The following is a 24,705-nucleotide window of genomic DNA, read 5'->3' as shown; positions in this document are numbered from 1 at the left end:
CAACAGAGCTCAATTTAGCTCACATAATTATGCTCACGAATAGCCGGCGAACGTTCTTCCAGCTAGCTGTCCGGCTAGGTAGCTCGGATTTACAAACTTCAGAGGTCGTTCACGATAAAGTGTCGTCTATGTTAACCTTTCAAAGCCTGCCCAGCATTAACTCATCACACCACCAACAGACAAATGCCTTGCGAGGAGATGATTTAGCAGCCGACTGGAGCACGTAACCGCCCATCTACATTTCAGCAAATTTTACTGAGACGATGAAGCGTTTTCATTTTCTCTTTCTTCGTCCGTTTAGGAAAATCGATGGCACCAACGTCGAGGAGGACCACATTGAGCTGACGGCAGAGGGGCGGCCCGTGCTGGCAAGCCCCCGCAAGCTGGCACCCTGCGACTGCTACTGCTGCGGGCTGCCCAAGCGCTACATCATCGCCATAATGAGCGGCCTGGGCTTCTGCATCTCCTTCGGAATTAGGTGCAACCTGGGTGTTGCCATCGTGGAAATGGTGAACAATAACACGGTTTATGTTAATGGCAAACCAGAGCTGCAGGTGAGAAAACATCCTCCTTTCACCGTTCTGAGCAGACCCCGTTGCAAAATCGTCAAAAAGTAATGCGTATATGTAGATCAAAAACTGAGGGAGGGAGACACGTGAGTCTCCATTCACACAGATGTGTAGGTGCTTTATTCCTTTTTAGGTGTCAAAGCCACATTGAAAATCTGTAAGATCTGACGATTTGCAAGGTCATAGAGAATGTAAGCAGCAGAAATGAGAACTGAATTGGCTGGCATGTCTATCAGGTCACTGATCTTTCAGTTATAGACAGATTTTCTTTTTGCAGTGGCAGAAGCTTTTACTATTTACTATCTCTCAGGGAAGTGCGCTCTGATGCTGCTACAGAAGGAATTATTAATTGCTGCATGTAGCGCTGCACTCGCTCTATTCAGATCAGTAGATGACTTTCAAGACCTTGCAGTAGTCACTGGCAATAAGGCAACAGGTTTTTACAGGTTATTGACAATGTGGATTGCTGTCTAGAGGTATTCAGAGGTAGGTGCCAAGCTATTCTCAAATTTGCAGTAGATGGCATGTGGTTCGCAGCAGGTGCCTACAAACCTTTAACAAAGCACCCAGGGAACTGCAGGTTCAATGCATACCTTAGTTTCCCCAGTCCTGCCTTGGTAAATGGCTGATATCATACGTCCCTTTATGGACTTAATGAACTTAAACCTTTACATTTCCTCTACTTGTTGACTTTTTTTTTTTTAATATATTTTGGAAGTTTTTGCCCTAACAAATTATTCACAGCAATATTGACTCTGACCTGATGATTCCCCATGTGCTGAGGTCTAGGGAAAAGCCACTACAGAAGGACAAAGTATCACCAGACCCTCCCAGGGAACAGAGGCTTCCCCCAGCCCATGGATACCCTTTGTTTGTCAGCACATTCCCTAAAACAAAACATGTCTCCCAGAGAGGCAGATACCTTCTGTCAAGTTTCTAGTGATGAATGAATAGCTGTGCAATTATTCATCAGCTTTTCTCCCAGATATTTTAACTTTTGGTAAAGAAAAGTGCAGAAAGTGTCTATAACAAATTTCCAAAGTTAAAAATGTGCCTGCCTGCATGACTCGTGGTCATAGGAGCTATTGAGCTGCAAAGACCAGAGACGATGCGTATAATTCTAGAGCTGGGGGTTAAATAAATCTTCCTTCCCTTCCCACATTATGCCATGGCCAGTCCTTCAGTGTTTTTTTCTCCCCTTCCTAGCTATCAAGCAGACTGTTGCTAATCAGACTCAATAAACCCCAGAAAGATTTACCAAAGTGAACGAAGAGTTTCCTAGGGGGGAGCAGCTCTGTGGAAAAGGACCTGGGGGTCCTGGTGGACCACAAGCTCAATATGAGCGAACAGCGTGCTGCTGCGGCAAAGCAAGCCAACAGAATGCTGGGCTGCATCAACAAGGGCATCACCAGCAGAGACAAAGAAGTCATTCTCCCACTCTACTCAGCGCTTGTCAGGCCACAGCTGGAATACTGTGTTCAGTTTTGGTCCCTGCTATACAAAAAAGCTGTGGACAGGCTGGAGAGGGTCCAGAGAAGGGCCACAGAGATGATCAAAGGATCGGGAAGCCTGCCCCATGAGGAAAGGCTGAGGGAACTGGGTTTGTTCAGCCTTGAGAAAAGAAGGCTTAGGGGAGACCTTATCACCATGTTCCAGGATTTAAAGGGGGCTACAAAGAAGATGGAGACTCCCTTTCTACAGGGAGTCACATGGAAAAGATGAGGGGTAGTGGGTACAAGTTAATCCTGGGGAGATTCCGACTGGACACAAAAGGAAAATTTTTCACAATGAGAACAATCAGCCATTGGAACAATCTCCCCAGGGAAGTGGTGGATTCCCCAGGACCGGACACTTTTAAGATTCAGCTGGACAGGGTGCTGGGCCATCTTGTCTAGACCGTGCTTTTGCCAAGAAAGGTTGGACCAGATGATCATTGAGATCCTTTCCAACCTGGTATGTTATGATTCTGTGATTCTAGTTCTTCCTCATCCACAATCTCCTCTCACCATGTCCTGCTCCTTAGACTTGCTGCTGAATATGTATTTATTCAGCCTGATTCCTGTTCCCTGTGATCCCGATGGGACTTCATGGTTCTGTACTTCACCCCGGAGCAGGAGAAAGGAGGTGCCTGCGTGGGCTGGGAAGCTCACAAGAGGTAGTCTGAGGAAATACGGACAAACTCCTCTCACAAATCTCAAATTATTCTGTTTGGGCATGAGCACCTCCTGATACAGGGACTTTTTCCATGTCTCCTGGTGTTTCTGCCTTCAGAAATTAACACTACCTAGAAACTAAGCTGGAAATGACTAGTAGAAAATCAGGTATTTAAAACAGAAATGTAACTCAGCACAGGAAAGTGGGTCTTTTGTCAGAATGCATATTGATGGGGGGGAGAAACCCTATAGCCTTCTGTAAACATGTCTGGCTAATTAATGCCATCTTTCTCCCTGCAGGTCAAATGATGTGCTGTTTTTAAGTTTGTTTGTTTGGGAAAAAAAAAAAAACACAACCAACCTACTGGGGAAAACTGATTCTTCTTTTTACACACAGAAAGTAATACAGAAAAAAGAGATGTTGAGGTTTATCACTCTAGTTTTCATTTTTTCTGTAGTGTTTTAGTGACAGTTTTACTTCAGAATCTAAAAGATCTGTGCTGCTTCCTCATGTGATGCTTAACCACCTTTCCCTGCTTAGTGATTAGCATAAAAATGATCGTGAATCAAAACATCATGGTTTCCCTTTGCTCCAAACCAGTTCTTCTGAACTGAGGGTTCCAGGAGAAAAAGTTGACGCTGACCTTACATTAGTGTGAATACACTGAGCCAGGCCCTGTCTGACCTCCCAGAATGGAGGGCAGAAGGGACACCTTGGGTCACCTTTCTTTTCTTCACTTCGTCTGTGGTTTGCCCTGAGCTTTGGCTATCCCTCCTCTGAACGAGGTATGTCGAACAGGGCCGTCAGGGAACAGGAATGTTCTTGTTCAGGAAGAGCCTTGAGAAGACTGAAACTGCTTGGTATCCAAAAATGAGGTGTATGGTGAAAGCATTTCTCTTGGCTGCAGACATTTCTGGCTAGGAACCATCAATGACCAGCCTGTGGCTGGCCTTCTGTATCCAAATCCAGCCCTACAACTGGCATCACTTTTAATAAAAGATAAACTAGTCAGTTAGCTAGTGTTACCTAATTTGTGTGGATACCATGGATAAGCCTGACCGGGAACCTGATCAACCCAAAGGACCTAAGCAACCTTAGGGAAACCAAGCAATCTTGGGGAAATGGATATGTCCATTGAAAGGCATCGCGTCCTTGTTATAACGCTGAGCAGGCTTGGAAACAAAGATTTCAGGACTAAGCAGCCCCGGGGGAAGCAGTGACAAGTGGCAAAGATGAAGGTCCAGCATTAGCTGCCTTCTGGCTGAAACCTTTCTCCCTCCTATCCACCTGACCAAAGCTAAGAGCAAAAGCAGTAATCTCACGTGGGAATCTGATATCCTTCTGCCTTAACTGGAGGCGTTTCAAGCTCAGCAACACCAGCCAGCGTAAAGAGGTTGCTTTGATTTGGAGGATGGGGTGACTTCTGTATGACTTCCAAACAGTCGTTATCTTACAATGAGTATGCTTCGTCTTACAGCATTTGTTTTCTGTTTCCTTTACAGAAAGCCCAATTCAACTGGGATCCAGAGACGGTGGGACTCATTCACGGCTCTTTTTTCTGGGGTTACATCGTGACACAAATTCCAGGAGGGTTCATCTCAAACAAATTGGCTGCTAACAGGTAAGAAAACAATAATAATAACAAAAAGAATTAAGCTGTACAGACTGATGACTGTTTTACACTGTTTAAATGATGACTACCGAAATAGTGAATTACTGTGTTTCAGGAATACACATCTGAAAGTGAACGTGCAGTATTTATGTCTATAACCAAAAATGGGACCAGATTTCCATTATGGGTCTATTGCTGATTCTCCCAATTTAGCTTGTTTATCTCAAATATTTACACATATCTTTAAACAATAATTCTTTCTGGAGAGTGTTACGAAAATCACACCTAAAGCTTCAGACAATAATTGTAGCATTTGTCTTTCAGAAGTAGCCTTAGTGCTTTTTAGCTTAACTTAACACCAAACAAGAATTTTCCAACAAAATTTGACCTTCCTCCTTTAAAAATTCCCTATGGTCTGAAGCTGGGCATGTAGGAATTACAGAACTGTTTATGTTCTGAAGACACAAATCCATCCTCACGCACACAGATATCCTCGCCATGGCTGCACACAGATATCCTCGCCATGGCTGCATACAGTACTGACTGTCATTAGGATTGCCTAGAATTTCTAATAGAGCCTCATGATTTCTGTTTGGTGAACTCTGAACATCTGCTCAGATTTCTTCTATGCTCATTGTGTTTGTGAATTTTTTTAAATTCAACTGCTTTTGGAAATGAGAGTAAGAAAACTAGTTAATTTTGCCAAAGCTAACTTTGGTTTTGGACATGTTCCAGAAGAGAGAGGCAGATTGTCTGAAGACAGCTGGTTGTGAATGAGATCATGAGATGTGCATGTTAAGGGTGCTTGGGATCTTCAGATAAAAAAGATGGTTGGTACTCATTTCATTCTCTGCAAACAAGACATGACTTATCTACAAATGCTTTCAGAATTGGAAAAGGTCTTTAAGACCAGTTTTATATTGTTTTGCCCCAAATCAAAGTACTTTGCTCTCTGCATTCTGCAAAGAGCTCTAGGGGTTACAAGGCTTCCTGGGCGTTCTTCCCACCCATATGCCCTGACAGAAATGACTCCAGGACAGAGTCATCCCATAGAATTGCCCAGAAGTTCAGTCCCAGCTCCCCTCTGTAACCAAAAGTTACTCAGAGTTCAATTTGCACTGCTTCTTCAACACTACTAACATCCTCAATTATTCATTTCTTTACCACACAAAAGTGCCTAAGCAGAGTATTTTTCCATCTCCTGAATAAGCCAACAAATTAGCTAAGCTTAATCATTTCCCCAGCCTTTCTAGTCTTGCCACCAGCTTTTGCAGCTGAAGGGCCTCAAAACACAGATGTGCACGCTGTTGGCTGAATAATTCAGCATATTATTAGTTTGGCTTTTGTTTCCTTAATTTTCTTGCAAACAGTAAAATCAACTCCGTTTACACTGTAGCTCAATGTATTCTGTCAGCGGACTACTTCCTTAGGTATGCGTTGTGCATGTGCACAGAAAGCTGTATTTCTGTCCCTATGAGAGTTTCAGACTCAATCTAATGCTATATTACAACATCACACTGTAGATTAGACTGTCCTAACTGGGTTTAGGAGTAGAATTTGCTGAGGAACAGCAATATCCCAAAAGCTGAGCGCAAAGAGAATTTCTGTGTGCAGTAATAGGATTCACAGGTCTGGCTAACTCCATGTTTTTCCTTTATTCCTTGTTTACCCGCCCAATTTCAGCTTGGGTAGACTCACCAGTGGTGCTGAGTTGCTGTTTCAGAGGGGTCACTTGCTAAGACACAAGGCAAGAAACCAGGAGATTGGGGCCAGTCTGTGAACCCACCACCCCTAAAGACAAATGCTTTCTTTTCTCCCAGCTGAACTCTGGCAAGGAGATGTATTATTCTATCCTATTACTGACATTACAGATTTAGGTACAGGCTTTTTTGTCACCTGTTTAAATCCTTCAGATTTTCAGACTGCTTTCTATACAAATCTGCTCCTTTGTCACTTCCCCCCACCAGTTTACCCAGCCTCTTTGCTCTTGTGTTCATCTGTTGAGTGCTTTCTTGTCATTCAGATTATGAGCTGTCTAGGCATGGACTGCTGTTTTTGTCAATAGGTGTAGAGAATTTAGATAGAACAGTGTTGATCTCTGACTATAGATTCTTTGTGCTATAATACTACCATTAATCCTCCTGTGAATAATAAGACCAGATTCAAAAAATGAAGTGATATATATTTCCTGTGAATAAGTTTTCAAAAAGAGTGAAATGTAAACAATTGAAATCCTTATTGAAAGAAAAAAAGAAGAAAATAGCAACAAAAGGTTTTAAAAGTTTATAAATATTTTGAAGTGGAGCGTGATAAACAGCTATGCCTAATAAGATCTGTGTATGTCTGGCAGAAAAATCAAAAGGGAGAGAAATACTGCTGTTGTCCAAATCGTATGATTTCTGATCAAGTATCTGTCTAATACCATTCATATATCAGAAGGAAGTTTAATGCGTCTTTCTGAAATGCCACACTCATAACCAGACAATTCAAAGCTTGTTAAACGTCGCCGAATTCGAGTAGCTCGAAAAAGGAACGTGAATTATGGTCCACAAACAGCAGCATGGTGCTGGCTGAACAAAAGAGGCAGCTTTATTCTCCAGGTGTCACCTTGGGTCTTGGAGCAAGACGGGGCAGCTTTGGGCTGCCCCCCCATATCCCAAGTCCTGGGGTCCCCAGGGCCACCAACTGCTGCAATGGAAGTTCTCCCACACCAAGGCAGTCCGCAGGGAGCCGGGCATGGTTGCTTTGAATTGCAGACAACACAAAGAAGACAGTAAACTACCGAAGAGTGGTAGTAGTCTGTTCAATTTAAGTAGGGCTTGGCAGTTGTGGAGAACTCCTGCTGCCAGGTCTGGCGTTTTTCAGTGCTCTCACAGGACCTTAGAGGGGATCCTCGTCTGTATCAGCTTCCCCAGCTCGGAGTAATGAACTCCTGATATTCAGAGAGTGCGCGACGCAGCTATTGAACCCCGGTCCTTGCACAGAAAGGAAACCAGAGGCTTCAGTCAGCCAGATGTGGAGATGCATGAAACCTAATCTGTCGAGTACAGCTCGTTCCTACTAAAGGTAGTAATTTCAGTGACTGTTCCAGCTGGTTGCTCCCAGCCTCTTTCTTGGTTTCCAGTGGTGTTTTTCATGGTGCAGCAGCCTCAGTTTTCAGACCAACTCCCCAGATGTCCTTTCACGAGCTGGGCACCCTTTTCCCTTGCACTGCAACATCAGTGCCCAGCAAATGCCGTGCTGAAATGACTGCCCTGTAGCCCAGCTCTCTTTCATGTCTAGTGTCACCGTTGTTTATTACTGACACAGGGCAGTGCGCACCACTTTTCGGTTAAACATAGGAAAACCCGTGTCCACGCTGTGAAAAGCTCCCGCAGACTGTGGTGAGTGAGGCAGACGCGGTTTGAGTGCTGCCCCAGCGCCTCTGAGCAGCCTGGACCTTCAGGGATGCTGCTTGGATCCATTACCACTACACAGAGGTTTCTGCTGCCTGTTTCTCTAATGGGTGCTGACATTTGGGAGGCTGCAAATGATTTCCCAAAGGCGCTGGGCCCCAGGTGCTTTTAGAGCTTTGACTGACTTGTGCCCACCTGCAGCAAGCGCTCTTCCCAAGCAGGGTAACAAAATGTTTATATCATGTTTTTCACAGAAGTTGTCTTGTAGAAATGCCCCTTCTATGTTATAGTCACAAACGACACGTGTAGCTGTTATTTAGAGAAGTGATGTTGGAAAGGAGTTGAGCTTAAGCAGCCCTGTTATACATGATAGCAGCAGCAAGTGGGACTAACCAACATGTTCAGAGAGGCACTTAAACCAGACTGTAGCTGATTGAAGTTAAACCCTACTGATAGAACAGAATTTAAGTACTTCCCAGAATAGGACTGCTTCTCTCAGGTCAGGACTCATACAAACAGCTTAGCCTCCAGTACCAACACCCATATCTATTCTGCTGATATAAAGAAAAATCCAGTACCTTTGTTTAAGTATGTATAAAACTTGTTTTCCATTCAGAGAAGAAAATGTATTGACCATATAGGGATTTATCCCCTTTTGGCAATAAAAGGACTTTACAAGTATTTGGGTTGGTGAGATTGTGGTACGTGACACTATCTCTGTGACTGTACCCAAACCCAACATTATTTCTGAAAAGTAGACAAAAATTATATTCCCTTTCATGTTACTTTTTTCCACAGGGTATTTGGAGCAGCTATCTTTCTAACATCTACACTGAACATGTTTATCCCTTCTGCTGCCAGGGTGCATTACGGCTGTGTGATGTTTGTAAGAATTCTGCAAGGTCTGGTGGAGGTAGGAGCACTCACCATTTTGGTCCTTTCATACATCATTTGTTTTTAGAGATTTGGCTCTAAAAAATCATAAGATCTTTTGGTCAAGGTTTCTGATCAATCTACATTTTTACCTGTTACTCATATTTAGGATGACAATTTATTAATCATACCAGTTTATATTTTAAAGTTTACTTGAAAAGAAGTAAAAAGTTCAGGTTTCTGGTGCTGCAGTTTGATCTATTTTGGTTTACTTTCGCCATCCTCTGCATGTACCAAACAACATTTTTACCCCAGAACACATTACCGTTGAAGTGATTATCCAAATTAGTTTGACATCTTCATACCCAAACAACAGAGCTCTTCCCAGCTTACCTAACCCTTCCTACATCATTCCGCGGTGACAAACAGCTAGACAGGTTAGACACTATCAGCAACTGCTCGAAGCAGGAATGCCGTGAAAGCAATTCGTATGATGTGTGAAATGTCTGCCAGGGTGTCACCTACCCAGCCTGCCATGGGATGTGGAGTAAGTGGGCTCCTCCGCTGGAGAGAAGCAGGTTGGCCACCACATCATTCTGCGGTAAGTTCACGGGCTTATACAGTTTATGTAAGTACATATTCCTATTAGACGTATTTTATTCGTTTCGTGATTTAAAAGAGAAATGCAAACCCTCTGCCCTTTGCTGCGCCTGCCCACCTACCCACTGGGCTTGTACTCCGAGCTCAGGAACCTGAGAGTCTTTTTGTTTAATAGGTCACCATTTTACCGTTGAAAGCCGACCCTCAGAATGGCTCTCAGAGTAAACTAAAATGGGTCTAGAGGTGTCACGTGAGAGAAATCACACCTTTTTTTTTTTTTTCATTTGCTCCATCCTTAGGGATTCCATTTGTTATACATATTGAATTGACCCTCCTAAGCAAGCACGCACTTAAAAAAATTCTCTTAAAAGGACTTGAATACTTTAGGCTGGCTGCTCAATACAGTGCAGTGGAGGTGATGTAACTTGCTGCCACTGGCTGTTCTGCTCCACTGGTTTGAGTTATGAGCAGGCTTGTACTTTGCTCTCTTCTCTGGTTCCCCTTCCAGTGCTGACAGCTGGCTTGTGGGAAAGAAAGACTTTGGGGACAGGAACCCAGTGGAAAGATGGGAGAAATCAAACTTTCTCATTGCTGTTGGAATGTTTCTAGCCTCTGCCAAGAACCTTAAACCTTGTTATGAAGCAGGGAGCAGGAAAAATACTGAGGTTTTACACCTTGTGCTTCAAGGAAGATACCCTCTTTTTGCTTACAGACACGCTAATGAAAAGAGAAAAAAATAAAAAGGTCTTCTACTTTTAATTCCATCCTCCAGGTAGCAGGTTTTGCCCCAGGTCACTCTGTGATACCACAGTTTCTTGCCGGAAAAGACAACTGTGAGTGTCAGACCTGTCTGGCCTTTTCCCAGGTCTAGTTGGAGCTGTGTCCTCCTCATACACTCTCCTACCTAAAGTCTTCATCTTCTTTTGGTGACCCTGCAATCTTCAGTTAGCTGCTAATTCCAGGGAAAATGGTGAATGTTAGTATCTCCTTACCAGCTCCAGGCTGGATTTGGGTAGGGGGTTAAATGTCAGGAAGGTAAGGCATAATTCAAATGTAGCCCCTCTGTCTTTTTACCTAAAAAGTCCAGATATGAAGAGTACAGGGCAGGAATGGTTCTGCTGTAATTTCAAATGCGCTGTGTTGGCAGTGAAGGAAATGGCACTTCTCGTTACTTCACTTTCCCTCTAAGACACCCTCATCATCTGTATTTGGGGTGTCCCTTCCCATTTGTAACAGGGAAATTGGAATGGTGAGTGGATTCTAATAATACTGGAGAAAAAATCAGAAATAATAGGACTTTGAAAAGTAAGCAATTGGGAAAGGTGGAAGAGAACACAATGAAAATAAATGCAGGTGGTGGGATAAAGCCAGCTGAAGATGAATGCTTGTAAGAGAGAATATTCATAGAAAATGTAGAAGTCAGAGAAGAAAAAAGTCTGTCCATCAGCAGTGGAACTGAAAGTCTAGGGAAAATACAACTCTAAAATACGAGAAAAAGCGTAAAAGGAGGAGTGAAATAAGAGAAAAAAAAAGCAGCTTTTCATATCATGGGAATTTTATTTTTACTACAGATGAATCCAGGATTTAGTGATTATTTAGGTAGATTATTTAGTGATTATTTTCTGTAGAACAGGCCAAAAGAGAAGCCTCTCCACCCTCAATGCTCTCTCCTTGAAATCCTAGCAGCAGGTAGAGAAAGATCCATCTTGCAACGCAGCACCTATTTTAGTGGCTACAAATTGCTGATTCTTGCATTTGAAAGGTGCACAGGAACAGTGGAAAAATTAGGAAACCCCATGTTAACAAGGTTCCTGGTTTCTCTGACTGTATTCTTGCCCAGGGCTTTGCTATTGCTGTAGGAAAAATGAATTACAGAGAGATGAGGGAGAATGGTCACCGTGAACCATTGCAGAGAAGTATTTGCTAATGAGTGGAGCATTACCAAATGTTCGTTAACAAAGTATGTTATACTCTCAAAACTACAAGTATGTCATTTCCTAGAATAATTCAAAGCAACACTTCTTGCATGTGAAGCCACTGGCACCGTCTTGCACTGAACCCAAATGTCCAGATCGCACGAATTCTCTGTAGGGCCTTCATGGAAATTCCTTTCCAAGCACTTAAATGCTCATTTCTTTCTACAAGTCACTTGGAAATATATTTCACCAGCATTATATATTTCCTAATCAGAAACCTTGGCACAGACCACTTTTTTATCCTTTTTTTCCCTGTCAACTTTCGCCTATTTATTCCAGCTGTTTGTTCATGCTGCTGATACAAACTAAACATGATTAAACAGACTCAGGGTTGGTCTGAACACCCTCTTCGCTGGCGAGAGCCACGACAAGACCCTCCCAGCATATCTGCAACCATCAGGATTTCTGGACACCAAGAAGGCTTCTGAAATTTGGGCCATTAGCTTCTCTGGAGCTCACCTCACATCCCACAGGGTTAGGAGGGATTCCCCACTTCAGTGCATACAGCCTGCGCGGTGGTTTACCGTCAGCTCCAGCTTTGCAAATCCCATTTAGCTACAGGGCTCAGCCCTTCTAGCTGCAAAATGAGACCAGTGAGGGCCAGTCGTTCCCACCACCCCAAGCTAAATTTTACAGTTGCCATCCCATTGCCCACGTTCACAAGAAATCATGGTGCCCATCACCCAGAGGCGTCCCTCCAGTTCTGCCCCCATGAGCACCTGCCTGGATCATCTGCACTGGAAGCTGGGCTCGCCTGTCGTAGCTGACATGTTTTCTTAATCCTTTTTTCTCCTCAGGGTCTTATGCAGGTGCGGTGGTGGCCATGCCACTGGCAGGTGTGCTGGTACAGTATATAGGATGGTCATCAGTCTTCTATATTTATGGTGAGTTGCTTAACGTAAAGGATCTCTGTGACTAGACTGGTACTGCCAGCGGTTTTGTTAAACTTGTATAACCAGTATGGATCAAAGTTGTTTGGGGGAATGAAGATGTCGCAAATGGGTATTCCAATGTATTCCCTACTTATTGCAGCTCCTGAAAGCTTTTATTTTGTAATCATCTGTTGTAAAATGCTTTAAAATTATAATGACCAGGCTACCGCCCATGGTCTCCCAGTGTCAGGGTTGGATGCAGTTGCAAAGGTTGCTCTGTACACAAACACTCACGCGATGCGTGTCCCGGAGGGCACGCTAACAGCGAATGCTGCAGCATGTGCTGCTGACGCGGAGCCGAACGCCTCCGAAACCTTCTGCCCTGAGACCCCTGCCCCACGCTGCCCACCCCCGGTAAATGCGGCGCAAAGTGGTCTCGTCACAGGGGTACGACCCAGTGGCTGTGCTGGGATGCCTCGCGCTTCCCCCTCTGGCACACGACGGGGCTGTCTCAAACCCAGCCTCGCACATCAGCAACCCAGTTACGATGGTTTTCCTCTGTTTTCTCTGGAGACACAGAAAGCTTTGCTTCTGCCTTTTCGCTGCCCCGTGCATATCATGTAATACAAGTGACAACACGCTCACGTGCTTTGCAAGCAGGCATACAACACACACCGAGTTAGTTATCATATTTTCTTACTTCCCTGGGCATATTTTCTACACAGATTTGGTTTAACTGGCTCCTGAAACAAACTTTAAGGCCTGAAGATACTGAAGTGTGGCCAGTTTACTGGCTTTTAAAACTGAGATTTGCTTTTCCTGCCTCTGCAGGAATGTTTGGGATTGTTTGGTACATGTTCTGGCTGCTTCATGCCTATGAGAGCCCTGCTGCACATCCAACAATAACCAGCGAAGAAAAGATATATATAGAAACAAGTATCGGAGAAGGAGCCAGCCTAGCTAGTGCAAGTGTAAGTAAAAAAGGCTTTTCTGGTTGTGATTTGTGAGCACTTTGCACAAGATGAGCCTGTGACTGGATGGATACTATTAGCCACTTAAGAGCAGCAGAACTATTTGCTGTTGATGTTTAGGGGCTTTTCCTTTTATGAAAATTACAGGACCAGGCTCACGCAGCTGGACAGGATGAGTTCAGCTGCGAGGAAAACACGTAGTGCTGTTTCAGCTCTTGGCTTATAGATCCTCCCTAAGCTGGGGAGGGAAAGGAGTGGGCAGAGAGGGGAAACACCGCGCCCTGATCTCCTGCTCTTGAGTTACTGTCATGTTTGTTCTAAAAAATATTAACGGAAATGGCTAAATAAGAAACTGGCTGCAGATGTTAAATTATCCAGCTGCCTTTTGAGCTCTTATTAAGGATGATTGAAATTCTGAAAGCTTAAGGACAGGGTTTCTGCCCTGCTCAGTCTCACAGCAGCTCAGCTCACTGTTCTAGGACTTCTTTCCTCTCTCTGAGAGGATCCTGGAAGATCCTGGAAACTAAAAACTAAAACCTATTTTCCCATCAAACCTCTCTCCATTTCCTCAGATGACTCATTTTTGCTAGTGGTGAAAAACAAAGCTGTTTCTTCATAAAGTGTTCCTTCTTGGATTTTACTCTAAAACATTCTGGAGCAAAATAACTCCGAACTCTTTTCTCTACACATTTTGTGTAATAGCCTTGCTGAGAGTATAAAGTACCAGACTCTCCTTTGGGGCATACTCCTGAAGTTTGGCTGAAGTCACTCAGGTCGTGGCTGGAGACACACACACACACATTCCAGATGACGGTTTTCTCTAATTTTCTTTGATTCTGTTATTGATCTTATTATCCCAATAGCAGGATTCCAGAAGACCTTGTGTAATTTCAGTAAGTAGAGCAATAAGAGTACAGTAGTCATCCTAAAAATCCTAACTATTCTAAGAAAGTTTCTTTACTTGGCTTTTGCCACTAATCCAGGAGATATCTTTCACTTGCATTGTAAGTGACTTGCAGTGTAAATTGGATGTAATGTACTGGATAGTCCTGATACTAAAAGATACTGGGCTCTTTATCCTGCCTTCTGCCTACTCAAAAATGTCTTCATTTTTTTTTTTTTTTTTTTTTTTTTTTTTCCCTAGAAATTTAGTACTCCCTGGAAGAGATTTTTCACTTCAATGCCAGTTTATGCAATCATTGTGGCAAACTTCTGCAGAAGCTGGACCTTCTATTTGCTCCTTATAAGTCAGCCTGCTTACTTTGAAGAAGTCTTTGGGTTTGCAATAAGCAAGGTAAATGTCTGAGATGAAGCAGTGACCTTCAGACCTTACCCTAGGAGATGCAGAGTGCTTGAAGATCCCCAGATCTCTCTGGAGTCATTACAGTAGATTATTCACAGTAGTTGGGATGACATACTTCTGGTGATCTGCTAGAAATAAAAGCTTGCCTGCATCAAATTATTAGCAAAAGGAAAGAACTGAAAAGTTGTTTTGGGAAAGAGCTGATTAAAAAAAACATATATCATGAAAAACACAAGGTAAGTAAACAGAAATGCACATTTTGTTTAGAGCTGGCAGTTTAGCATTACTTGCCAGGTAATTTTTATCCTTTTTTTAATTTATTTTATTTTATTTCTTTTCATTGACAATGAGGGGTCACATTCTTTATGGATTGATATTCCCTGCCACTGCCATTTCATTAAAGCCAATATTGTTACAGTCCCTCTTCAGAGGATGAATAAGGACTTCAGAATATTTGTTCCAGAACAGCTTTCCCAACATTCCTTTAAAAGAACTACTTGCTATATGGTAAAATATTTTCAAGCAAGTGTAATCCTGCAAACTGATAACAAGCAACGTCATTATCTGTGTGGTCTGGGAGCACCAGCATGCCCAGGTTCTGCAACGATGTCATGGTAGCAATGACGCTCTGAATGGCCAAGCGCAGCATGGAGATGAGGAACAGGGGTATTAAGACAAAATAGGTTGGTTTATTCTGAATTGCCTTTCATAAATGCTAGAGCTGCACCTCTGTGCACCTCACTAGTAAAAAAGTAATGTAAAACTGACTCAGTGTCAATGTGACTTGAGGAATTGAACTTGAGGAATGGAACAAGCCCATGCACCGCTACATGCTGGAAGGCCACCCAACTGGAAAGTAGCTTTGCAGAAAAGGACCTGGGGGTCCTCGTGGACACCAGGTTGAACATGAGCCGGCAATGTGCCCTTGCGGTAAAGCAGGCGAACGGTAACCTGCGCTGCATTAGGCAAAATATTGCCAGCAGGTAGAGGAAGGTGATCTTTCCCCTCTACACAGCACTGACGAGGCCATACCTGGAGTACTGTATCCAGTTCTGGGCTCCCTAGTACGAGAGAGAAATGGACATACTGGAGAAAGTCCGACGAAGGTCCTCAAAGATGATTAAACAACTAGAGCCTCTCCAGTTCCTATGAGGAAAGTCTGAGAGCTGGGACTGTTCAGCCTGGAGAAGAGAAGGCTCCGGGCAGATCTCAACAACGCATACAAATACCTGAAGGGAGGGTGCAAAGAAGACAGAGCCAGGCTCTTCTCAGTAGTGCCCAGTGACAGGACCAGAGGCAATGGGCACGTTCTGAAACACAGGAGGTCCCATCTGAAACACTTTTTTACTCTGAGGGTGACTGAGCACTAGCACAGGTTGACAAGAGAGGTTGTGGAGTCTCCATCCTATGGTCACCCAGGTCTTTGTTGCAGGTTCTGTTGGAGGAAAGCTCTGAAATCCTCCCACACGAGGATTCAGGATAAAAACATGTCCAATGGTGGGGGGGTGGGTGGAGGAAAGAGTTGAAGAAAAGGTATGGTTCCTGTTCTCTTCCCCCTAAATCTTGAGGGAAGACACGAGCAGTTAGCACTCATTTGTCTAATTGCAGGTCGGCCTTTTGTCGGCAGTTCCTCACATGGTCATGACAATCATCGTACCCATTGGAGGGCAGCTAGCTGACTTCCTACGGAGCAGGAAGATTTTAACCACTACCACTGTAAGGAAGGTCATGAATTGTGGAGGTACTATTGGATTCTGAAAATATGGTATTTCAGTTGTGTGCTGCAGCTGATGCAGATACCATAGTTTGGTCCATGTTTAATTGTAACAAGAGACAAATTACTCTAGATTGCATCTGCAGCGGGTTAATCTGAAACATTTAATGGAGAGCTGATGTGAGATGTCCTCATGGTATACATAACCTCATGTTAGATGTCCTCATGGCATAAATAATAATATGGTAATAAGAACTGGCCCAGAACTGATGAAACAGGCCTCATCCTGCAATTTCATACAGACAAAGCTAACCACGTACTGTGGTGCTTTTTCTCCTTTCCCTATCACGTTTGTGAATTTTTCAGCGCTTTGCACAGAGTCAGTTTCTCCTTGTTTCCCTGTACTGCTGAGTGAGTTAATTTCACCAACTGCTTGGGTCATTTACAAAGCAATGAGGAGAAAAAAGTACATTCTCAAACAATAAATATTCAAATGTTTCCGTGAATCAACAAAGCTGCCAAGTATGCTCAAGAATAACTGTAAGATACGAAAGAATTTTGTCTCATTTTAAGTTGCTATTCTGGCTAGACCATATTAGTATCTCTATGACCAGTAGTAATTTAAATGTAATTTATTCCCCTGTGTTTCCTTTGAAGGCTTTGGGATGGAAGCAACCTTGCTTTTGGTGGTTGGTTATTCTCATACAAAGGGTGTGGCTATTTCCTTTCTGGTGTTAGCAGTAGGCTTCAGTGGCTTTGCAATTTCAGGTAAGAATTAATCTTATTATTATTAGTGATAAAAGTGATGTTATTATCCTCACTGTTGTTACTGTCATCGCTTCTATTATTCTCTTTGCTCTTAGTGTGGCTGCTTATGGGGTATTCCCTACTTCTTCCCATATCAGAAATCATTTACTTCAGTATCTGTGAAACGTGTTGCACATAGGACATGAAGCTATGAAAGAACCTGCTCTATTGATTCCAGTTTACATCAGCTTTGTGCTGTTATTTCCTAATATACTTTCAGAGTGTCAGCCACCTTTTCTTATTCCATAAACAGTATCCCTAAAAGGAGAGAGAGAGACTTACTCTGGAACGAATAGTTTCTCAAAGGCTATCAGTTGCAAACCCGCCCCCAGCCCTAGCTGCCAGTTTCTGATTTTTAGGTCAGTCCTCTCCCTGTTGTGTCCTATAACCAGCCCTGCTCCAGAACAGCCGTTTCTAACACTTTCATGGGTCTCACCAACCTCAGGCTGACTTTTGTAGCTCCACCAGTACCATCGTTATTAAAAAAACCCCTTTTGTTATGAAGATGGAAGGCCATCAGCTAGCAGACTGCCAAGAAGATGGATCTGTTGAGCAAAATTGACCAGTAAAGTAACTGCTGGTTTTCAGTTGTTTCAGGATTATGCAGATGGGAAGTAGTTTTGCTGCTCAGTTATGAGGTGTTTGCATAGCAGGCCATTTCTATCAATCAATTTTTATTGCAGGATTTTCCCAGTACTCAACTTTTACTGTATTTAATCCTAAGGACTTGGAATTCATCATCTTTTCTTGTCATCATTCGTAGCTTAGATGACTAATTTTCATTACCTAAAGCAAGATAATTATCTGGGCTGATTTTTACTATTTGTTTTTATTTCTTAATAAAATATGTACCCAGAAGATATGCTACAGTAAGGGTAATTATTTTTCCTACTGGTTTATGTTCTGGTTTTTTATCATGTTAAACTGCTATTTAAAGTACTGGAAAATGTGTATTAAAAACCACCGCTACCTAAATAAAAATATATCAGACATTTGACAAACGTGAGGCATTCATCCCTTAATAAAAAATGTTTGCTGAGTGCATTGTTTCAGTCTGACAAGATGGGAAGCACAGATACTTTAAACGAGGCCAAACCAAACTGTATTTTCTATACAGTGTGATCCCCATAGGTGGGGAAAAAAGAGGTTTTGAAAAAGAATAAAGCATTGCAACATATCTTCCATCTTTATCACCAAGAAAATACTACCCTTCTTTCTCATATATTTGGTAATGGGGTTTCCTACCTTTTTCAGGCTTCTTCAGCCAGAATGGCTGGTGAAAGCCCTGTTGGCCTGGTAGCACAAAGCTGTATAGTTGACCGTTGCCTCTCATTTGTTGCAGGATTCAATGTGAATCACTTGGACATAGCCCCGCGTTACGCCAGCATCCTGATGGGGATCTCCAATGGCGTGGGGACGCTGTCAGGCATGGTGTGCCCGCTCATCGTGGGTGCAATGACGAAACATAAGGTAACATTTCTCCATGTTTTCTAGGAAAAGGATTAGGTAATGCAACAAAAGTTAAGACATTTCGAAGCTTCCCGGGAACTCCATTTCATTATCGATCTCTGCAGCTGTTTTCTGTTGTTGTTTGTTTTAAACGTTCACTTTTACAATATCACAGGGGCCAGATTCTCAGCTATTATAAACTAATTATCTGTGTAGGGAGATATTATTTTATACAACCTGAGGCTGGGTTTCTGTGATATGTCCATACTACTGGGTAATGCTTATAGGACTTGGGAAAGTCCTCTACAATGCATCCTCGGTAGGGTTCCTAAGCAATCGCTGTTCTACAATAAAATTAAATTAGTTGTTAGAGAAATCCCTGCATTTCCAACTCCATGAACATTTCACATCCAGGAGAGAAACTTCATTGTGAGAAAAAAAAAAATCCCATGTTTTATCTTATTAGTTGTTATGAAAAAAAAAATCTTCACAATGACTCATAAATTGTTCTATCTGTAACATCAGGAATCAAACAGTGATCACAGTCATTGTTCAATATGTGCTAATTTATGGTCTAATTAAGAGAGCAATATTTATTTTCTCTGCAAACTTAATGAGACCTGCACTGTTCTTTCAGACCCGGGAAGAATGGCAAAATGTCTTTCTGATCGCAGCCCTGGTGCATTACAGTGGAGTGATATTCTACGCTATCTTTGCTTCTGGGGAGAAGCAGGAATGGGCTGACCCTGAAAACCTCAATGAAGAGAAATGTGGCATAATTGATCAGGATGAACTAGCTGAAGAAACAGAGATGAACAATGAAACTTTCGTAAGTCCAAAGAAAATGTACGGTGCTACCAGTCAAAACAGTGAAGTACAGAGAAGGGAATGGAGAAAGCAAAAGCAAGGAACTCAAGACATGGAAGAACAGACTTCTTACTATTATGAAAATGGAAATTTTCAAGATTTGTCATAATACTTGAAATTGTAAGGTTTGTACAGCAGCTACTCCCATCCCCCCTTCTGCCTAGCTGCCCAAATCATCTGGTATCCATATTTATTTTCTTATTCAATCGTGTAACATCTGGCCATGCGGCTAGATACAAGGGGTGGTAGTTCCCTTCTAATAGCAGGGAAGAGGGCTAACAACACTGGGACTGGGAGAAGTGGTACTAAACCCTTGCTCAGCCGTTGTATCCCCCCGGAGGAGCTCCTGCCCTCGTTAGGAGATGACCAGCCCTGGCAGGGCTCCTGCCTGGTGCAAGCCTACAACTGTAGGAGCAAGGAGTGCCCTCATCTTCTCTTCTGAACAGAGGGACAAGATCATACCAGATGGTGAATCCACAGTGATATATGTAATTACTAGGGCTCCAGTGGCGTGAAAGTCTGCCCTGAGTGGCCCTGATTTACCCTTTTAGGATTCCTGTAGGTTGGCATTTGAGCTGCTTAACCCATGTCAAACGGCAAGCTCATGCTGAAAGAAAAGCAGTTCTATGGCAGTAGGCTGTAATTAGTTACTAACGGTCACTCAACTACAAGAAGAGCAACACGTAGCAGAGATGGCACAGTGTTGCTTCAACAGTTCCTTCAAATGGATTGACACTCAGCTTTATATGCATAGCCCACCAAGTCTGGATAAGGCAATAAAATGGATACGTGTAAGATTTCTCCCCCTCCAAAGATTTTGTGCTGGCATGAAATAATTTTGAATACAAAATCATCGTTAGTGATGCAATATTATTAATCCTTATGAAAGGAAATCTTAGTCCTGGTGGGATTAGGTTTCTCACTCAATTCATTATTGTGAAGTAATTTAAATATATTTTTCTAGTATTACACTGATAGAGTTCCTGGCCTCAACCCCAACAGTCCTCGTTTAGGTGAATGAGCTTACTTACACAAGCAAAGTCTTTAGTTCTGGATCTGTAACTTTTCAACGCCTCAGTCTTGCTGTTGCTACAAATGAAGTCCTGTACCATTTGAGAGTTAACAGAGTATCTACGTCTGAAAGTAATTTTCTTTTGTCATCAGTGTATATTTGACAGTATAAAGTGGCGTTAGCCTTTTTCTACCATTTTTAGAATCAACCAGTGGAGCATGCTGTATCATCTCAAGCAGCTAGCTGCAACTCAGAGACTCTTTGTGGCATTAATACTCTTTTCAGAATGGAGAATTTCAGTAAGCTGTGATTTAATTTGTCTTTCATTATGATTACTGCCTCATTAAATTCAAGTGCAAGCTATGCTGTCTAGCCTACAATGTGCTTTGTGATGCTTCAGTATTGTTGTTCTCATGTACCTTATATAGCCACTGTGATGCACATGAGATTTGAACGTTTCTAACATGCTTTTTGCTATTTTGTTGAAGTGCAATTGAACACCATGAGTGGAATTACACTCGTACATTCATTTGAATCCATGGATGATTTATCTTCCCTACAAATGTAATTAAACAGGGAGACCAGGAAGTTAGCTGATTCTCTTTTCATGTCTCTGGTTCCTTTTCCACCCAGCAAAATCCAATCTACAGTATGTATGGATAAGAAGCAAAGTGAGGTGAATGGATGCATGCCTAATTGGACTACAATGAAGACTTTTAAATTGATATCAGCAGATAATTTAATGATAGGGGTATTGTTAGTACAGCTCAATCCTACCTTGACACAATGCAGTTTATTAATAAGGCACTCAAAAAAAAAATCTTACAGCTTTATTCTGTTTGACAGAAAAGAATATTTTTTTTCAAAATTCTAAACTTAGTTTAGACTACAGTTGCTTAAATCACTACTGACATTTAGAACAGGTATAAGAAAAGATCTTTCTTGCAGCTTATAGTCAACATTTGGGGATTTAAGTGGCAGGAGCTTGAGTCAAATGTTCTCACCAGTCTGTCACAAAAGCTGGACCAGCTGCGGTCAAACTATTTTGCAACATCCACCACACCTTAATGAAAGAGAGAGGGCCACTTCTTTGCATATGTGCAAATCAAACAGCTTCTTCCTCCCTCTCCAATCACATAGCATGCATGTAGTGGCTACAGGAAGTCTTAATAGGGAAAATCATATTATGAAACGATTTAATATAAGAACCTGAGTAAGTATAATCTGGTAGAGAGGAAAGAGAAGACCAGACAGTGGACTATTCCAGAAACAGTAATGTTTTTTTGAGAAGAAGCATCGTTTTCCAGTAATGATAAAGGGTAACTTTCCCGTCTCACTAAGAGAAACACAAAGGGAGTGAACGTTGTTGTTACGACAAAGAGCTACAAACATCCCAAGAGTTTGGGAAGTGGCCAACTGGTACACGAGAGTTCAGTTGCCTCTCTGGTGAATGTAGCTGCTATTTCTTACTGTTACAGATACGTGCCACAGCTGGCACAAGTGATACAGTGAGGAGCTCAGTTTAGCAGGACCATCTTGTAGCCGCATAGACTGCACTGATTTAGTTCAGTGGAAATTTGACTTCAATGGACGTTTGAGCATTATTTAATGCCCTGAAAGAAATGTTTTAAAAACATTTGGACAAGCTTTTGCATTTCAATAAGCACTTTCTTTCTCTTCTAAATTTAACTGCTTCCAGAGGCAGAATATCATCTCTGAGCAGTTAAAGTTCTGTACAGACCACAAAGCTTTTCCAGGCAGTCGCATTCAGATGTTTGGGCTGCCTTTCTCCCTTTCCTTTTCATCTGTTTAAACTGTTCAGGTGCATTGCATGAAGTCTAAACATCAGCACTGGTTGGAAGTCAGTTTTCTTTCCTGGAAATCTTTGTTACTTAATCAACCCTTTGATCTACACAGTGTCTTCCACAATACTGTATGACCAAGAATAAAGCCAACTTACTGGGATCAAACAGGCTTTGCAACTCCAGTTTTGCTGGATGTCTCTATCTGCAACCTACTCTGACAGCCTTTTCTTGTGGGATCTGAGAAAGCGCAATCACCGAGGGTGTTTCTGCTAAAACTGCCTTCTTAAAATATGTTAGAATTTGGAACATTTAAACAATCAGGGAAAGAGCTGGCATATCCCAACCTGACTCCAAATAAGTCATGGGTCTAATGTTAGTGGATGCAAATAACTCAAATGATATTTTCTAAGAAGAAGAAATATTAGCTTGATTAAAATTCATTTATTGCATTAGTTGCATATTTTTCTGTCCCCATGTCCAAAATATTTTTTTGCATATTTTCACATACAAGACAGTGCTCGTACACTCAGAGTCTGATTTGAAAATGGCTTTCTGATTGCAGAAGGAAGCAAAATTTGGTTTATATTGGAAAAGAGGAAGAGTCAGCTCTCCATAATGTGAAATGGTAGAATAGATAGGCCACAGAATATTAATTTAAGTCTGAGGAGAGAAAAAGTAGGACAGTAAGTCCTAGGTATATGTTGTTCAGTGTTGTTATCCACTGATCTTTCTTAACAAAGCAAGTTGCAGCTTTTATTTCCTTGACACCTGATGTTTTCTACGCACTACTAGCAAAAGTTTAATGGTAAGCAATACTCCTTTTATACTTATGTAAGCATTAAACAAAATGTTCCCTGCAGTGAGAAAGGAAAAATTAATGACAGAAACAATGAAAATTCACCTGAGTAGAAACTTATGCAGGGAAATAATCACTTAGTCCAAAAGAATATACAGACTTTTGGGTAAAAAATATAACAAGGGCATCCAGATGTTAACAAAGTGCCAGGAGTCGTCTCATGTGTGTAACATAATTAATTTGAAAGTAGCAAGGCAAAAATTAATTCAAGGTCACGCAAAATGCATCATGGTTTCGCATGAATGTTTCCAATTGACTCCTGTTGTCAGATACTTACAGAGATCTATAAGTTCAGTCATTATTTTAAGGAAAATTGTGTAAACCCCAGATTTATTATCTTATTTTTCTTGCCATTTTCCATTAAAGACCTTAATTTGAGAGTGCTATTTAATTATTCATATTTTAAGAGTGAGTATTTCTTGTGGTTAAGAGAAAGGGGAAAAGAGAAAAAGAGAAAGCAAGTTGCAGCTAAGAGCCAATGCAGACAGAGGGCTGAGGATGGATAAGAAATCAGCTTCCAAATCCTGGAAAAAGAACTTGGAGTTGTCTAGATTTTTGAGTTAAAAACCTACAGGATGCAGATGATGTTCTGCATCATCCCAAGGTTCAGCGAGTTCACTCAGGTCTCATTTCAAAGCTTAACTCCCATGAAATCAGGAATAAATAAATGGAGAGATTAAAACCTTCTCATTCTTATGTCATCCAAATGCTTATGTTGGACTAAATAACACTACTAGTGAGGCAACACTACTAACACTACTGCAGCTCTATATGTACATGCAGAAGACAGTCTGGCAGGCTGCTTCTTTGTAAAAATGCTTTTAATTACTCACATACTGATATCAGTTATTTCTTAACTTCCATTTGATAACAATGTTTAGCTGTGACAGGAAAAATAGTCCCTTTTTTATCGCAACCTTTTTTGGTTTTAGTGTTTATACTGCTTATCATTTTACAGCTCTTCCATATGCAAAATTATATAAGTAAAGAAAGAAATTTATGCAAGAAATGTAGTAAGACTGTACTTCTTCGTGCTGAATTATCTTTAAGATAACATTATAAAAGCCAGCACATTTTTACCCGAGTGCATACCATTTTAAGTCTTGATCATAATAAAAGCTTGACCCATCTAACTTGTTCTCCCCCTTCATTTAATTAGTGTATTGGATATCTGCAGCAGCTGACAGACTACATTTGTTTATGTATAACCGTATTTATCTGCTCAATAAAGTCAGTGCTCAGACTCTGGCTGTACAAACTTTTGGCATCTACTTTGCTCCTTGTTTTAGGCTTAGTTCTACCTGCACAACAAATTCAGAGCTCCTTCGAGCAGGTCATGGCTGTTTTGTTAAATATGTGTTAGGAAAACACCGGAACTCATGAAAAATAAATCTCCGTTGGCTCAGAGTTGTGGTTGCCCAGAAGCATCTCATGAATCTTTGGAGCACCAACCTCAGGAAGACAAGAACTTTTGTAAACCAGGAAATATTTAAGGTAGGCAATAAAGACAGCTCTGCTCTAGGAGCTGCAGTCGTCACCAGCAGCACCACGCCAGGCGCTTTCTCTTTGCTGGGCACAGCCGTAATGAACAGCGAGGGCATTAGTCAGAGACACTTGCTGATGCCAGAATTAAGATAAGGGCAATGGGACTTTCTTTTGGTTTAGGGAGGGGACTTTGATCCCATCTGCTTGTATAATCAAAGGAAAGATGTCTGCGTGACCTGAGAGACCAACCTATTACCTGACAGAGATCAGTTCTGGAGTTTGTGCCGGTAGAAATCTGCGGGGGGTGGAAGGGGCTTACGGGTCACTGATGATTCATGGTGAGCAAGGGAAAACCACGGTACTAACGTGAAACTTGAATTTAGAC

At 42.0% G+C, this 24,705-nt stretch overlaps 1 protein-coding gene across 1 annotated transcript in view; it reads left to right on the top strand.

The window, feature by feature from the left end:
* Nucleotides 1-24,305, top strand: part of SLC17A8 (solute carrier family 17 member 8) — a 32,620-nt gene extending 8,315 nt beyond the window's left edge. Inside the window, exons 2-12 of the mRNA XM_069773290.1 lie at nucleotides 302-554; nucleotides 4,226-4,344; nucleotides 8,529-8,643; nucleotides 9,117-9,204; nucleotides 11,977-12,063; nucleotides 12,883-13,022; nucleotides 14,167-14,316; nucleotides 15,934-16,066; nucleotides 16,697-16,807; nucleotides 18,189-18,316; nucleotides 18,933-24,305. Of these exons, the coding sequence (XP_069629391.1) occupies nucleotides 302-554; nucleotides 4,226-4,344; nucleotides 8,529-8,643; nucleotides 9,117-9,204; nucleotides 11,977-12,063; nucleotides 12,883-13,022; nucleotides 14,167-14,316; nucleotides 15,934-16,066; nucleotides 16,697-16,807; nucleotides 18,189-18,316; nucleotides 18,933-19,271 (1,663 nt within the window). The 3' untranslated portion in view covers nucleotides 19,272-24,305. The remainder of the gene's footprint in view (nucleotides 1-301; nucleotides 555-4,225; nucleotides 4,345-8,528; nucleotides 8,644-9,116; nucleotides 9,205-11,976; nucleotides 12,064-12,882; nucleotides 13,023-14,166; nucleotides 14,317-15,933; nucleotides 16,067-16,696; nucleotides 16,808-18,188; nucleotides 18,317-18,932) is intronic.
* The last annotated feature ends 400 nt before the right edge of the window (nucleotides 24,306-24,705 follow it).

This window comes from Haliaeetus albicilla, chromosome 28 (assembly GCF_947461875.1).
Source record: "Haliaeetus albicilla chromosome 28, bHalAlb1.1, whole genome shotgun sequence".
Taxonomy (NCBI): Eukaryota; Metazoa; Chordata; class Aves; order Accipitriformes; family Accipitridae; genus Haliaeetus; species Haliaeetus albicilla.
This window is presented reverse-complemented; position numbering and strand designations above follow the sequence as displayed.